This window comes from Hyperolius riggenbachi, chromosome 10 (assembly GCF_040937935.1).
Source record: "Hyperolius riggenbachi isolate aHypRig1 chromosome 10, aHypRig1.pri, whole genome shotgun sequence".
In the NCBI taxonomy this organism is placed as follows: Eukaryota; Metazoa; Chordata; class Amphibia; order Anura; family Hyperoliidae; genus Hyperolius; species Hyperolius riggenbachi.
Genome location: NC_090655.1, coordinates 275,887,660 through 275,902,977, shown reverse-complemented (window position 1 = coordinate 275,902,977; position 15,318 = coordinate 275,887,660). Strand labels below are relative to the sequence as shown.

The window sequence follows — 15,318 nt, the reverse complement described above, 5'->3', positions numbered from 1 at the left end:
TCCCTTGTTTATGTTGCTGAGAAGCTGTTTTTCATAAGGGCTTATTTGGTGTGTATGTTTAAAGAAAGAATTGTTTGAAAAAATATATATATTATATATACACTTTGTCGTGTTATGTGCTTGATTTCTCCCCATCCCGGTCTGCCGGGCCTCGGGAAGAATGTCTTATGTCAAAGTGGGCCTTGGGTCCAAAAAGGTTGGGGACCCCTGCTATAGAGCATGCCCTAGTGGCTGCAGCTCTGGTGCTTTGAGTCCGCCAGGAGAAAAGTGTGATATAAATGTTATTTGTCTTGTCTACTTTTTCTCTTGTATTGAGCATAAATGGTAAATTTTAGGCCAGCTTCAGTTACTACTGTTGTGGTACAGTGGTTAGTGTGCTTGCCCACCACACAGTGAGACCCAGGTTCAAATCCCAGCCAATGTGAGTTGGCTTTTATGCTACAAATCTTTAAAGGGAACCTAAACGGAGGATATGGATTTTTCCTTTTAAAATAATACCAGTTGCCTGAATCGCCTGCTGATCCTGTTTCTCTAATACTTTTAGCCACATCCCCTGAACAAGCATGCAGATCAGGTGCTCTGACTGAAGTCAGACTGGATTAGCTGCATGCTTGTTTCAGGCAGGGTGTGATTCAGCCACTATTGCAGTCACAAAGATCAGCTGGACTGCCAGGCAACTGGTATTGTTTACAGGAAACATCCATATCACTCTCAGTTAAGGTTCCCTTTAAGCAACCTACTGTTTCTATTGCATTGAGCATAAATGGTAAATTTTAGGCCAGCTTCAGTTACTACTGTAGTGGTACAGTGGTTAGGGTGACTTGCCCACCACACCGTGAGAGCTGGGTTCGATTCCCAGCTATGGTATGATGTAAACTGGTTTTTGAAATAGTATAATTCCCTGGCAGATGAGACCCTCCTCCCTCCGGTAGGAGGGAATAGGTAGTAGGGTAGAAGGGAGGTGGGAGGAGACCCACAAGAGGTTAATTAAAATCTCCCTAGCAGAGTGTGTAGCAGCTGTCCCATAACTAATTAGTGTAGGCAGACAACTGAGTCAAATGGTATAAGGACCTTGCTTGGAGGAGGGAGGGTGGGCGGGCTTACAGCAGTGAGACCAGTGTGTTTGGCAATAATGTGCCTGCTGACAGTGATATAGAGGTTCAAAGTTTTGCTCAATAGAGCATTGTGGGGCGAATCGAACTTCCGCAAAAGTTTGCCTGCTGCAGGCGAACGCGAACCCCCAAAGTTCGCCTGGAACCGTTCGCCGGCGAACAGTTCGCTACATCTCTAGTCTCCGGGTGAGGTCTGATGGGAATCCACGTGCTTCCCAGAGCGGGCACCATTTGGGAGGCCTGCGCATCATGGAGATACTTCTCCATAGTCTCATCTTCTGCTTTTGATTTTTGACCTTTCTTCTCTTGGGGTCCCGAAGGTATTCCGTTGCTGATCAGTGAATGTCCCGGGTCTCATAGGCGTATGAAAGCTCAGCTAGAGGGACAATGAGGCGGCAGTAAGAGCGGAGCTCAGAGATGCACGTCCTTCCGGCCCGAGCGTCAGCCATGCCTCTCGAAATACAGAAATTTAAAACAAATTAAGACAAAGGACAGCCTTAACTTAAAGGGACTCAGAGATGATTAAGGAAAAAGATTCATACATACCTGGGGCTTCCTCCAGCCCCATCCGCCTGGATCGCTCCTACGCAGCTACGAGAAACGGATCCCGTCACTGATGTCATCGGAGCCAGCCTACGCAGGAGAAATGTGCCCTCTACGTATCTCTCCAGCACCTTCTGGAGAGATATGCAAACACGCACTTCTCTTATGCTAGGCTGGCTCCCGGAGTGCGGAGACCCGGTTCTCGTAGCTGCGCAGGAGTGATCCAGGTGGATGGGGCTGGAGGAAGCCCCAGGTATGTATTCAATCTTTTTAATTTTCAGCTCTGGTACACTTTAATGTAACAGAGGTTTATTACTGTATAAAAAAATTGTAAAAGTAGGTTTATACATCTTGCAAGGCCAGGACTTTTTTTTCCTGGATGCTGAGACTTCTGGATAACTGTATAAGACTCGCTGTATGAGACGGGCCAAAAACATTATCAAGGACAACACTCACCCTGGAAACGCCTTGTATGAGCTCCTTCCATCAGGTAGACATTTTAAATCAATCTGTATGCACACAAACAGACTGAAAACTAGCCTTTTCCCATCTGCCATAAACTTGTTTAATTCTGAATTTTAACTGTAATAATGAACACTAATGATTAATGCAATGCAAATTGCTTAAAGGGAACCTGAAGTGAGGAAAATTATTTAAAATAAACACGACGTAGCTGCAAATGAATATTACATACTAACCTCACCGTCAGTTCCTCGTAAAAGCTCACCATTTTCTTATTACAGTGATCCCTTCCAGTTCTGACAATATTTTGTCAGAACTAACATATACCAGTTGCTGTCAGTTATATATCAGCAGCTGTCAGTTATAAATGAATGTGCAAGGTAGTGTCCATGTTTCCCTATGGCTCAAGTGTGTGATATTACAGTTTAACAGTGTGCTGACCAGGAAGCTGTTATGGGGTAATGACCATTTTAAAAAGGGAGGATGGAAAAATCCATTGATCACAGTGGACAAAAGGGACGCAAGAGAGGAGAGATTGATTAGTAGACTGCACGGGAAGTATGACCTGGGTATGGTTATTTTGACTTTTTATTTTCAGTTCAGGTTCTCTTTAAATATTTCTGTTATGTATCATGTTTATTTTGTGTTCTGTTTTGATGCCAGGTATTGTAATTTAAAGGGAACCAGAGATGCCGGACATACAAAAAGAAAAAAAGATTTCATACATACCTGGGGCTTCTTCCAGCCCCATAAGCCTGGATCGTTCCCACGCCGCCATCCTCCGCTTCCTGGATCTGCCAGGACCGGGTCCTGTCACTTCCGGCGGACTCGGCCAATTGGCCACATCACAGGGGCTCCCAGCATACCCTTACGCGTGCGACTGCGCAGTAGGCAGCCACACGCGAAATGGTATGCTGGGAGCCCCTGTGATGCGGCCAATTGGCCACGTGCTGACGCCGACTGGCCGAAACTACGGGACCCGGAACTGGCTGATACAGGAAGCGGAGGACGGCGGCATGGGAGCGATCCGTGCGTATGGGGCTGGGGGAAGCCCCAGGTATGTATAAAATCTTTTATCTGGCGTCTCTGGTTCTCTTTAAGGTCCTCTATTGTTGCTGCTTCGGATAGCTGGAGGTGCCACATGCTGAGTTGTTGAAACAATGGACTTGCAGGAAACTTCTGTAGCCTCAGGTAAGACCTATTGTGATCCAGGTTTCTCTGGAAGACTCTTCTGTGTGAGGACTATAATGGGGGAAGGGATAGAAGTGTTGGAAAGAATTGTGCTGGAGTTGTTATTCTGCTGTGTATTCTTTGATGGAGTTTTTGATTTTTACTATTGCGTAAGCTGGAGTTCTTTCTACTGCTGAGATGGAATAGAGGAGATATCTTCTAACTGTTGGTCTGCTCGTGGTGTATGGAAACAATTCTCACCACAGGTACTGTGGAGCTGTCCTAAAATGTAATTTCAGAATCAAAATCCGCTTTATTCATGGAGTACAATGACTGTTGTACCCGGAAATTGTTTGTGGTACACATGGCATTGGCAACAGATAAACAGACATTGGCAGACAAAAACAAGAACAATAGTCAAGGAGTGTAGGTGGAAAACATTTACGGCATGAGGGTAATAATATACTGTATCTGGGCAGGCGATGTTGTGCTACAGAGGTGCTAGGAGGGTGCTGCACCCCTGAGGTGTTTGGAGGACCGGAGTGGGCGCAGGGGAGTCTCTGCTGTCTGAGGGGTAGGATTACCGCTGGAGGGCGGGTTCAGCAGGGGAGGGATAGAGTTCAGCAGGAGGGCAGGCTCAGCAGGGGAGGTATAGAGCTCAGTAGGAGGACGGCCTGAGGGAAGAAGATTCTCCTACGCCTGTTTGTTCTAAAGTAGATGGTCCTATAATGGCAGCCCAATGGGAGGAGCTCAAAGAACAAACAAACACAAACACAGAACATTTATATTGCGCTTTTCTCCTGGCAGACTCAAAGCGCCAGAGCTGCAGCCACTAGGACGCGCTCTATAGGCAGTAGCAGTGTTAGGGAGACTTGCCAAAGGTCTCCTACTGAATAGGTGCTGGCTTACTGAACAGGCAGAGCCGAGATTCGAACCCAGGTCTCCTGTGTCAGAGGCAGAGCCCTTATCCATTACACTATCCAGCCACCAGTCAAGAAGCGGTTGACTGGGTGGGAGGGGTTGCGTGAGATCTTAATTGCAGTTATCTTCATTCTCGCCGTGTGGAGAAGATTGAGAGGTGGCAGGGATAACCCAATGATCTTTTCCTCAATGCTAACCACTCTTTGGAGTTTGTATCTGTCACTGGCGGTTGAATCAGAATAATTTATTCGCCAAGTACAACGGGGGTTGTACCCGGAATAATTTCTGGCATATACAGGGTCAGTGATGGTACAGTTCACATATTACTTAACTACACATTACATCATTACAGTGGAGAGGTACTGGAGGGGTCCGAGTGCTGTGTCGAGTGGGGCTTCCACACTCCATGCGGCGCTTGCAGCTCTGCAGCCAAGTACAAACTCCCCTCCGCAAGTCTTTGAAAGTGCAGAGAAGAAGAAGGAAGCGAGAGAGAAAGAAAGAGCTAGAGAAAGACAAAGGGTCCTAAAGACCCCATGGTGGAAAATGGCAGTCCTGGCTATGCAATCACTCCCTTGTGGCCATGCTTGCGAATATGGCTTCAGGCTTACGGCCTGGTCCAGTCCGGTAGATCCAAGACGGGTTGGTGCCATGGTAGATGCCCTAGGCCAGCACCTGCATACCAGATGGATAAGCAGAGGATGGATTCTATGGTAGTGGTGTAGAAGCTGGAGAGCAGCTCTCGTAGCATCCCAAATTTCTTTAATTGTGCCCCCTTCTGGATTTTGGCAGTGTTCTGCACCCAGCTTGAAGGGACACTGTAGAGGGGGGGGGGGGCGCGAGGGAAAATGAGTTGAACTTACCCGGGACTTCTAATAGTCCCCCGCAGACATCCTGTGCCCACGCAGCCACTCACCGATGCTCCGGGCCCCGCCTCCAGTTCACTTCTGGAATTTCAGACTTTAAAGTCTGAAAACCACTGCGCCTGCGTTGCCGTGTCCTCGATCCCGATGATGTCACCAGGAGCGTACTGCGCAGGCTCAGTATGGTCTGTGCCTGCGCAGTAGGCTCTGGTGACATCAGCGGGAGCGAGGACACAGAAATGCAGGCGCAGTGGTTTTCAGACTTTAAAGTCTGAAATTTCGAGAAGTGAACCGGAGGCGGGGCCGGAGCATCGGTGAGTGGCTGCGCGGGCACAGGATGTCTGTGGAGGACGGTTAGAACCCCTGGGTAAGTTCAACTCATTTTCCCCCGACCCCCCTACAGTATCCCTTTAAGTTAGTGGAAATGGTTGTACCAAGGAAACAAATGTCTGATACTCTGGAAACCTTGGTCTCATCCATAAGAACAGGATGAAGTGTGGAGGGCTGTTTCTGGAAATCTATGATCAGCTCAACAGTCTTAGTTGTGTTGAGAATGAGCTTACTATTCTTGCACCAGCTGCAGATTCTCCTAATCTCGCTGCGATAGGCGCTCTCTCCACTGGTGTTGAGGAGGCTGATGATGGTTGTGTCATCCGCAAACTTGACGACCTTAACGGAGTCCATTGATGAGGTACAGTTGTTGGTGTACAAAGAGAACAGAAGTGGGGACAGAACACATCCTTGTGGAACACCTATGTTGGTGGATCTCACGTTGGGTGAGCAGTTTCTGAGCGTTACTCTGCGTCCTGTTTATCAGGAAGTCCTTGACCCATGCCTGGTTGCACAAGGTTGCTGAGTAGGATGTCCGGGCAGATGGCGTTGAAGGTTGAGCTTAAATCCAGAGACAGAATCCTGACATAGGAGTCAGGTCAGTCAGGTGCACCATGGTATACCCTAGGCTGATATTAATGGCATCATCTAAGGATCTATTAGCTCTATACAAAAATTGGTGTGGGTCAAGTAGGGCTTCATGGTGTGCTTCAGATAGTCAAGGCCCAGATGCTCAAGGGTATTCGTGATGATTGGAGTGAGGGCTACTGGTGTGAAGTTGTTGTGTTCTGTGTTTTCTGGCTTTTGGGTACTGGAATGGTCATAGATTTCTTGAGAAAGGATGATTCTTTGCTGCCGATAGGGACCAGTAAAATATGGAGGAGAGGACAGGGGCTAGCTGGTACACACAGGTTCTCAGGGCAGTTTGGTGACATGCCCTCTGGGCCTGAGGCTTTTCTTGGGTTAAGCTTGCAAAGGTGTTGCAGTACTTCCACTTCCTGGACTTCCAGTAACACTGGGGCACTGTGGCCCTTTAGAAAGGATGGGAGGAGGGGAAGGAGCCATTATTGGCGTGGATCCCAGGCTGCTTGGCATATTGGTCAATTTTGAAGTAGAACTCATTGAGCTCTTTAGCCAGTTGGGTGCTTGGGTCGCATGTTGAGAGGGGGCTTTGAAGTTTGTGATTGCTCTGAGGCCTTTCCATACCTTCTGTGGGTTACTGAACTGGAGGCTGAGTCCCAGCTTCTTAGAGTTGGCCCTCTTAGCAATTCTCAGCTCCCAATTCAGGTTTCTGGCTGCCCTGAACTCTTCTAAGGTGCCGGACTTGTGCGCCTTTTCTTTGATCTTCCAGAGCTTGCATAACTTACCATTAAACCAGGGCTTGTTGGGGAAGACATTGATGGTCTTGGATGGGATGCATGACTCCTCACAGAAATTGATGTAGGAGATAATTTTCTCTGTCCATTCCTCTAGCGTGGGTACCACCAGGGCAAACCAGTCCGTGCTATCGAAGCATGCCTGGAGTTCCTGCGTGGCCTCTTCCATCCACCTGTTGACAGTCCTGATTGCTGGCTTGGCTGTCTCTATCTGCCTTCTTAGGTAAGGATCAGGTGAACCAGGTTTTGATCAGAGCTCCTCAGGGCAGCCTTGAGGACCGTATAGCAATGGTCCAGATTGTTACGGTTCCTGGTGGGGCAGGTGATATCTTGTTTGCAGCGAGGGACCTCCTGTCGCAGGTTAGTGTTGTTGAAGTCCCCCAGGATGATGAAGAGGGCCTGGGGGGGGGGGCGTTTTCCCACCTTGAGATAATATCACAGAGAGCGCAGTGCAGCTATGGTGTCGGTATTGGGGGAGGGGGGTAGGAAAACCCCTACAAGAACAAAGGAGGAGAACTCCCCTGGGGGAGTATAGGGGTCTACAGTTGATGGCTGGGAGCCCAACGTCCGGGGTGCAGACTCTGGTGCACAAGGCAGTGTTAATGAGGAAGCATATGCCTCCTTTTCCTGGAGAGTGCCTGATCCCGGTCAGCGCAGAGGAGGTCATAGCCGGGCACTAGCAGGCCTTTGTCGGGGATGGTGCCATTCAGCCAAGTCTCGGTGAAACAGAGAGCCGGGGAGCTCCTCCTAAGCCAGGGTTTGCTGCTGAGGAGCAGTTTGTCCACCTTGTTTGGGAGAGAACATACACATGCTAAGAGGATGGCTGTATTGCAATCTCATCATGTTACACAATGACAATAAAATGCTTAAATATTAGATCTTGAAATAGGGATTTATTTATTCAGGAAAGGGGGTTACATTTATCATTTTTACTTTATTTTCATTGCATTTTTTACGTAAAAAAGCTCAGCCAATCATAAAGAAAATGCCTCCCCCAAAAATAGAAAAAATAAAACAAGAGGGGTTCACATACTGTTTCTTAAAGGGATACTGTAGGGGGGTCGGGGGAAAATGAGTTGAAGTTACCCGTGGCTTGTAATGGTCCCCCACAGACATCCTGTGCCCACGCAGCCACTCACCGATGCTCCGGCCCCGCCTTTGGCTCACTTCTGGAATTTCTGACTTTAAAGTCAGAAAACCCCTGCGCCTGCGTTGCCGTGTCCTCGTTCCCGCTGATGTCACCAGGAGTGTATAGCACAAGCCCAGTATGGTCTGTGTCTGCGCAGTACGCTCCTGGTGACATCAGGGGAAGCGAGGACACAGCAACGCAGGCGCAGTGGTTTTCAGACTTTAAAGTCTGAAATTCCAGAAGTGAACCGGAGGCGGGGCCGGAGCATCGCGGAGCAGCTGCGCGGTCACAGGATGTCTGCGGGGGACCATTAGAAGCCCCGGGTAACTTCAACTCATTTTCCCCCGACCCCCCCTACAGTATTCCTTTAATGTCTGAAAACCACTGCGCCTGCGTTGCCGTGTCCTTGCTTCCCCTGATGTCACCAGGAGTGCACGGCGCAGGCACGGACCATACTGTGCCTGCGCAGTACGCTCCTGGTTACATCAGCAGGAGCGTGGACATACACAGGCGCAGTGGTTTTCAGACTTTAAAGTCTGAAATTCCAGAAGTGAGGCGGAGGATCGGTGAGTGGCTATGGGGGCACAGGATGTCTGTGCGGGACCATTAGAAGCCCCAGGTAACTTCAACTCCTTTTCCCCCAACCCCCCTACAGTATCCCTTCAAGACTGTAAAACAGAGACACAGAGAGAGGAAAATCTCCTGTCCTCAGTTTAGTCTGGATGAATGGGAGCTTCTAATATCCCCACATCTGCAGCTCACAGCAGGTAAATAACAATGTTATATAGAACTTTCCTGGAGACTCACCTTCTTATTCAACTTTAAGGGGTTGTATCCTGACTCTATGAGATCTCTCATGTTTGACAAGATTTGATTTATGTGCAAAACACTTCCCACACTCAGCACATGAATAGGGCTTCTCACCAGTGTGAGATCTTTCATGACGGACAAGCTGTGATTTCTCAGTAAACCATTTCCCACACTCAGCACATGAATAGGGCTTCTCACCAGTGTGAGATCTCACATGTATGACAAGATCTGGTTTATGCCCATAACATTTCCCACACTCAGCACATGAATAGGGCTTCTCACCAGTGTGAGATCTCACATGTAGGACAAGACATGATTTCTGAGCAAAACATTTCCCACACACAGCACAAGAATGGGGCTTCTTACCAGTGTGTATTACCTTATGTAAAACAAGCTCTGTTTTCTTTGCAAAATATGTCCCACACTCAGAACATAAATATGGCCTCTCACCAGTATGATATCTCTCATGTGTGACAAGATTTGATTTCCGTGCAAAACATTTTCCACACTCAGCACATGAGTAGGGCTTCTCACCAGTGTGAGATCTCTTATGATTGATAAACCATGATCTATGCCCAAAACATTTCCCACATTCAGCACATGCATAGGGCTTCTCGCCAGTGTGAGATCTCTCATGTATGACAAGATTTGATTTCTGTACAAAACATTTCCCACACTCTGAACATGAAAACGGCTTCTCGCCAGTGTGGAATCTTTCATGTGTATGAAGATTTGAGCTACTCGTAAAACATTTCCCACACTCAGCACATGAATAGGGCTTCTCTCCCGTGTGAAATCTTCTATGTAAAATAAGCTCGGTTTTCTGTGCAAAACATTTACCACACTCATCACATGAATAGGGTTTCACACCAGTATGAGATCTTTCATGACCGACAAGACTTGATTTATGAACAAAACATTTCCCACACTCAGCACACGAATAAGGCTTCTCACCAGTGTGAGTTCTCTCATGAATGACTAGACTTGATTTGTAAACAAAACATTTCCCACACTCAGCACATGAATAGGGCATCTCACCAGTGTGAGATTTCTCATGAAAGACAAGACTTGATTTATGACCAAAACGTTTCCCACACTCAGCACATGAATAGGGCTTCTCACCAGTGTGAGATCTCTCATGTCTGACAAGCTGTGATTTCCATTTATAACATTTCCCACATGTGGAACAGGAATAAGACCCTCCAGCAGGGGGAGAGCTGTGCTGGGTATAAGGCCCCTCAGGGTTAGACAGGTGAGGTGAGTCTGGAGGAATATTTGGGGTAACCAGGACATCTGCAGGAGACTCTTGTCCAGTGACATCATCATCCATTGTACAGTCTGTGGATACAGAAAGACGAGTCTCTGAGAGGTTCCTGATGCCAGGACTCCGCCCTGCAGATAGAGAAACACCATCACTTCCTGTTAGAGAATTCTGAGGGGAGGAGCAATTATCATTAGGGATGAAAGAAAAGAGGATGGTCGGCACTGCTGTACAACTTCCTTTATTTGGCAATGTGCAGACAAGTAGGCTGTGTGTTACATCATCACCTCACAGTCCATAAGAAGAGACTAAACACGTACCGGTGCGGGGGTGGATAATGGTGGGTGATGGTTACTGGGAGCCTGACGGCAGTTTCACACACAAGCGCTTCTTCGGAGGCTATGACAAGGGGGCGGGGCTATATCTGCTCTAGTTGGAGAAAGTGCTTTACTGTAATAGTAACCTGCAATCCAAGATTACAGTGTGGGGAGGTCAGGGAGAGCGAGGCCAAACAACACGGCCGCTATTCCTAATGGAATTACAAGTCCTGCTGCAGCAGCTAATTATACAAGCCACTCACATAATATCCCATGATGAATATAGGTCAGGCCATGCAGAGCAGAGAATCTGGCTGACCTCGTCCTCATATACAACAAGGACTGCCTGATTAGGGGAAGCTGCGGTTAGGAAGGTTTAACAGTTATTTAAAAAGTAACCTTTATTTTAATTTAAAGAGACTCCGTAACAAAAATTGCATCCTGTTTTTTATCATCCTACAAGTTCCAAAAGCTATTCTAATGTGTTCTGGCTCACTGCAGCACTTTGTACTATCACCATCTCTGTAATAAATCAATGTATCTTTCCCCTGTCAGACTTGTCGGCCTGTGTCTGGAAGGCTGCAAAGTTCTTCAGTGTTGTGGTTCTACTATGAACTCCCCCTTCCAGGCCCCTCTATGCACACTGCCTGTGTATTATTTAGATTAGGGCAGCTTCTCTCTTCTCTCTTATCTTTTACAAGCTGGATAAATCGTCCTCTGAGCTGGCTGGGCTTTCACATACTGAGGAATTACAGACAAGGGCAAAGCTGTTTGCAGGAAGAAAAGAGCAGCCTGAAACTTCAGTGCATGAGAACTGCAGGGGGAAAGAAACACACAAATGATCTCATGAGATTCAAAAGGAAGGCTGTATACAGCCTGCTTGTGTATGGATGTATTTTCTATGTGTGGACATACTGTACATCAACCTACTTCCTGTTTTGGTGGCCATTTTGTTTGTTTATAAACAAACTTTTTAAAACTGTTTTTAACCACTTTTAATGCGGCGAGGAGCGGCAAAATTGTGTCAGAGGGTAATAGGAGATGTCCCCTAACGCACTGGTATGTTTACTTTTGTGCGATTTTAACAATACAGATTCTCTTTAAAAGTAACAGAGAGATTGGCCATTAGAGGATGGGCAACAGCGACATTCAAGGAGAACTGGGGAGGAGATTGTGTCTCAGAAGTTCAGCAGAATAGGTGCCGTATCCACCCTGACTCTCTCCTCTCTCACTTCAATTCTACAGTTACTAATTGCATGCTATAAAACACAATGGCCACAACTCATTAAGATCATCCTGGTGATAATAAGGCAAGTGAAAACATCACCAACACATCAATCTATATTTTAAGTGTTAATTCACTAAAGAAGCTTGCCTTGTTAATATGTAGTGATAAGCATTCACAGTGGGAGTGCTGTCTTATCACTCCAGTCCTGAAGTTTTCCCCTCTGTAGTTATTCTCACATGCAGTAGGTGGGGGACAAACTCGTGGATTACAGCGCAGGAGATTTAGGTGCAGCTAGCACCACCATAGGCCATAATAAGAATTACGGCTATAGCAGCGCACAGGGAGTAATTGTGGCGCCGTCAGAAGACGGAGATGAAGTTACGTTTAAAATTTGTCCGCCAGCAATAGCTGCAGGCTGAATTACATCATTCCCCAAATACAGTGGGATGCGAAAGTTTGGGCACCCTTGTTAATCATCATGATTTTCCTGTATAAATCGTTGGTTGTTACGATAAAAAATGTCAGTTAAATACATCATATAGGAGACACACACAGTGATATTTGAGAAGTGAAATGAAGTTCATTGGACTTACAGAAAGTGTGCAATAATTGTTTAAATACAATTAGGCAAGTGCATAAATTTGGGCACTGTTGTCATTTTACTGATTCCAAAACCTTTAGAACAAATTATTGGAACTCAAATTGACTTGGTAAGCTCAGTGACCCCTGACCAATATCCAGTTATGAGAAAGAGTATTTAAGGGGGTCAATTTTAAGTTTCCCCCCTCTTAATTTTCTGTGAAGAGTAGCAACATTGGGGTCTCAAAACACCTCTTAAAAGACCTGAAGACAAAGATTGTTCACCATCATGGTTTAGGGGACGGATACAGAAAGCTGTCTCAGAGATTTCAGCTGTCTTTTTCCACAGTTAGGAACATATTGAGGAAATGGAAGACCACAGGCTCAGTTCAAGTTAAGGCTTAAAGTGGCAGACCAAGAAAAATCTCGGACAGAATCGACGAATGGTGAGAACAGTCAGAGTCAACCCACAGACAGCACCAACGACCTACAACATCATCTGGCTGCAGATGGAGTCACTGTGCATTGTTCAACCATTGGGCGCACTTACACGAGGAGATGCTGTATGTGAGAGTGATGCAGAGGAAGCCTTTTCATCCGCTCACAGCACAAACCGAACCGCTTGAGGTATGTTAAAGCGCATTTGTACAAGAAAGCTTCATTTTGGAATAAGGTGCTGTGGACTGATGAAACAAAATTTTACTTATTTGGGCATAACAAGGGGTGTTATGCATGGAAGAAAAAGAACACAGAATTCCAAGAAAAACACCTGCTACCTACAGTAAAATATGGTGGTGGTTCCATCATGCTGTGTGGCTGTGTGGCTGTGTGGCCAGTGCAGGGACTGGGAATCTTGTCAAAGTTGAGGGACACATGGATTCCACTCAGTATCGGCAGATTCTGGAGACCAATGTCCAGGAATCGGTGACAAAGCTGAAGCTGCGCCAGGGCTGGATCTTTCAACAAGACAACAATCCTAAACACTGCTCAAAATCCACTAAGGCATTCATGTAGAGCATACATGTCAAACTCCGGCAAATCTGGCCCTCGGAGCCATTACATTTGGCCCTCAAGCAGTTTCCCCACTTTGCATTAGGTTTGGCCCTCTCTAGACCACCAGGGAAGCTATATTGGAGGTGAAGCTAGAACACCAGGGAAGCAATATGGGGGAGGTAGGGGGAAACCACTAGACACTAGGGAACTGTATAGGGGTTGTTGGAGGGCCATTAGAAACCAGGTAACTTTATAAGGCAGGAAGGTGGCAGTAGACATTAAGGTTGGCCCGCAGCTAGGTCCCAGTGTACAATGCCCACTTTGCATTTGAGTTTGACACTCCTGATGTTGAGGAACAAGTACAACGTTCTGGAAGGCCATCTCAGTCCCCAGACCTGAATATAATTGAAAATCTGTGGTGTGAGTTAAAGAGAGCCGCCCATGCTCAGAAGCCATCAAACCTGAATGAACTAGAGATGCTTTGTAAAGAGGAATGGTCCAAAATACCTTCAACCAGAATCCAGACTCTCATTGGAACCTACAGGAAGCGTTTAGAGCAGGCTTGGGCAAATCTGGCCCTCCAGCTGTTAAGGAACTACAAGTCCCACAATGCCTTGAAGGCCCGGTGCACACTAAAACCCGCTAGCAGATCCGCAAAATGCTAGCAGATTTTAAAACTTTTGCGGTTTTGTGAAGCGTTTTTGGTGTAGTAGATTTCAGATATTGTTACAGTAAAGCTGTTACTGAACAGCTTCTGTAACAAAAACGCCGGCAAAACTGCTCTGAACTGCCGTTTTTCAGAGTGGTTTGCGTTTTTCCTATACTTAACATTGAGGCAGAAACGCATCCACAATCCAAAAAATGCCTCACCCCGGGAGTATGCGTTTCTGAAAAACGCCTCCCGCTCTCTGGTGTGAACCACCCCATTGAGATACATTGACCAAGTGTATCGGCAGCCGCAAGCAGCTGCAGAAACGCTGAAAAAGCCGCTCGGTGTGCACCAGCCCTGAGTCCTGACTGTGGCTGTCAGATTCCTGCAATGCATTGTGGGACTTGTAGTTACTTAACAAGCTGGAGGGCCAAGTTTGCCCATGCCTGATTTAGAGGCTGTAATTTCTGCAGAAGGAGGATCTACTAAATATTGATTTCATTTCTTTTTTGTGGTGCCCAAATTTACGCACCTGCCTAATTCTGTTTAAACAATTAGTGCGCACTTTCTGTAAATCCAATAAACTTTATTTTACCTTCTCAAATATCCCTGTGTGTGTCTCTTATATGATATATTTAACTGATATTTTTTATCGTAACAACCAATGATTTATACAAGAAAATAATGACGATGAAGAAGGTCGCCCAAACTTTCGCATCCCACTGTAATTAACCACCCTGGCGTTCTATTGAGATCGCCAGGGCGGCTGCGGGTGGGTTTTTTTCTTAATTAAAAAAAAACTATTTCATGCAGCCAACTGAAAGTTGGCTGCATCAAAGCCCACTAGAGGGCGCTCCGGAGGCATTCTTCCGATCGCCTCCGGCAAGCATAAGTAACAAGGAAGGCTGCAATGAGCAGCCTTCCTTGTTTGGCTTTCCTCGTCGCCATGGCGACGAGCGGAGTGACGTCATGGACGTCAGCCGCCTCTGATCCAGCACTTAGCGCTGGCCGGAACTATTTGTTCCGGCTGCGCAGGGCTCGGGCGGCTGGGGGGACCCTCTTTCGCCGCTGCTCGCGGCGGATCGCCGCAGAGCGGCGGCGATCAGGCAGCACACGCGGCTGGCAAAGTGCCGGCTGCGTGTGCTGCTTTTTATTTTATCAAAATCGGCCCAGCAGGGCCTGAGCGGCACCCTCTGGCGGTGATGGACGAGCTGAGCTTGTCCATACCGCTAAGGTGGTTAAATACCTGGACTCTACTAGTAATGACAGAAACAATCATAAAGCCAGGAATCGCCACCTAACATGATGTATATGGATAATCAACAATGGAACTGGATGTGAGTCCCAATATGACAGTCAGCAATAGGACTGCATGTAAATCCATATAAATGTACCAATAGCCAAACACATTTACGAATACCAGGGAGAGCAAAGCCAGGGGGGAAACAATAATGTATGATAAACACAGTCCTGTAAGGGCAGATCTCAATAAAGTTCAAAGACTAAAAAATATACTCTAAACACTATAAATGACACAAGCCCAAAGCGGAATAAATCAACCTAAAGTATAATGCCTAG

The 15,318-nt window shown here is 46.8% G+C and overlaps 1 protein-coding gene across 1 annotated transcript in view; it reads right to left on the bottom strand.

Annotated features, from left to right (window-relative positions):
• LOC137537226 (uncharacterized) overlaps positions 1–15,318 on the bottom strand; it is a 136,089-nt gene that overhangs the window by 101,549 nt on the left and 19,222 nt on the right. Inside the window, 3 exon segments of the mRNA XM_068259324.1 lie at positions 5,525–5,737; positions 6,605–6,985; positions 8,724–10,105. Of these exon segments, the coding sequence (XP_068115425.1) occupies positions 5,525–5,737; positions 6,605–6,985; positions 8,724–10,105 (1,976 nt within the window).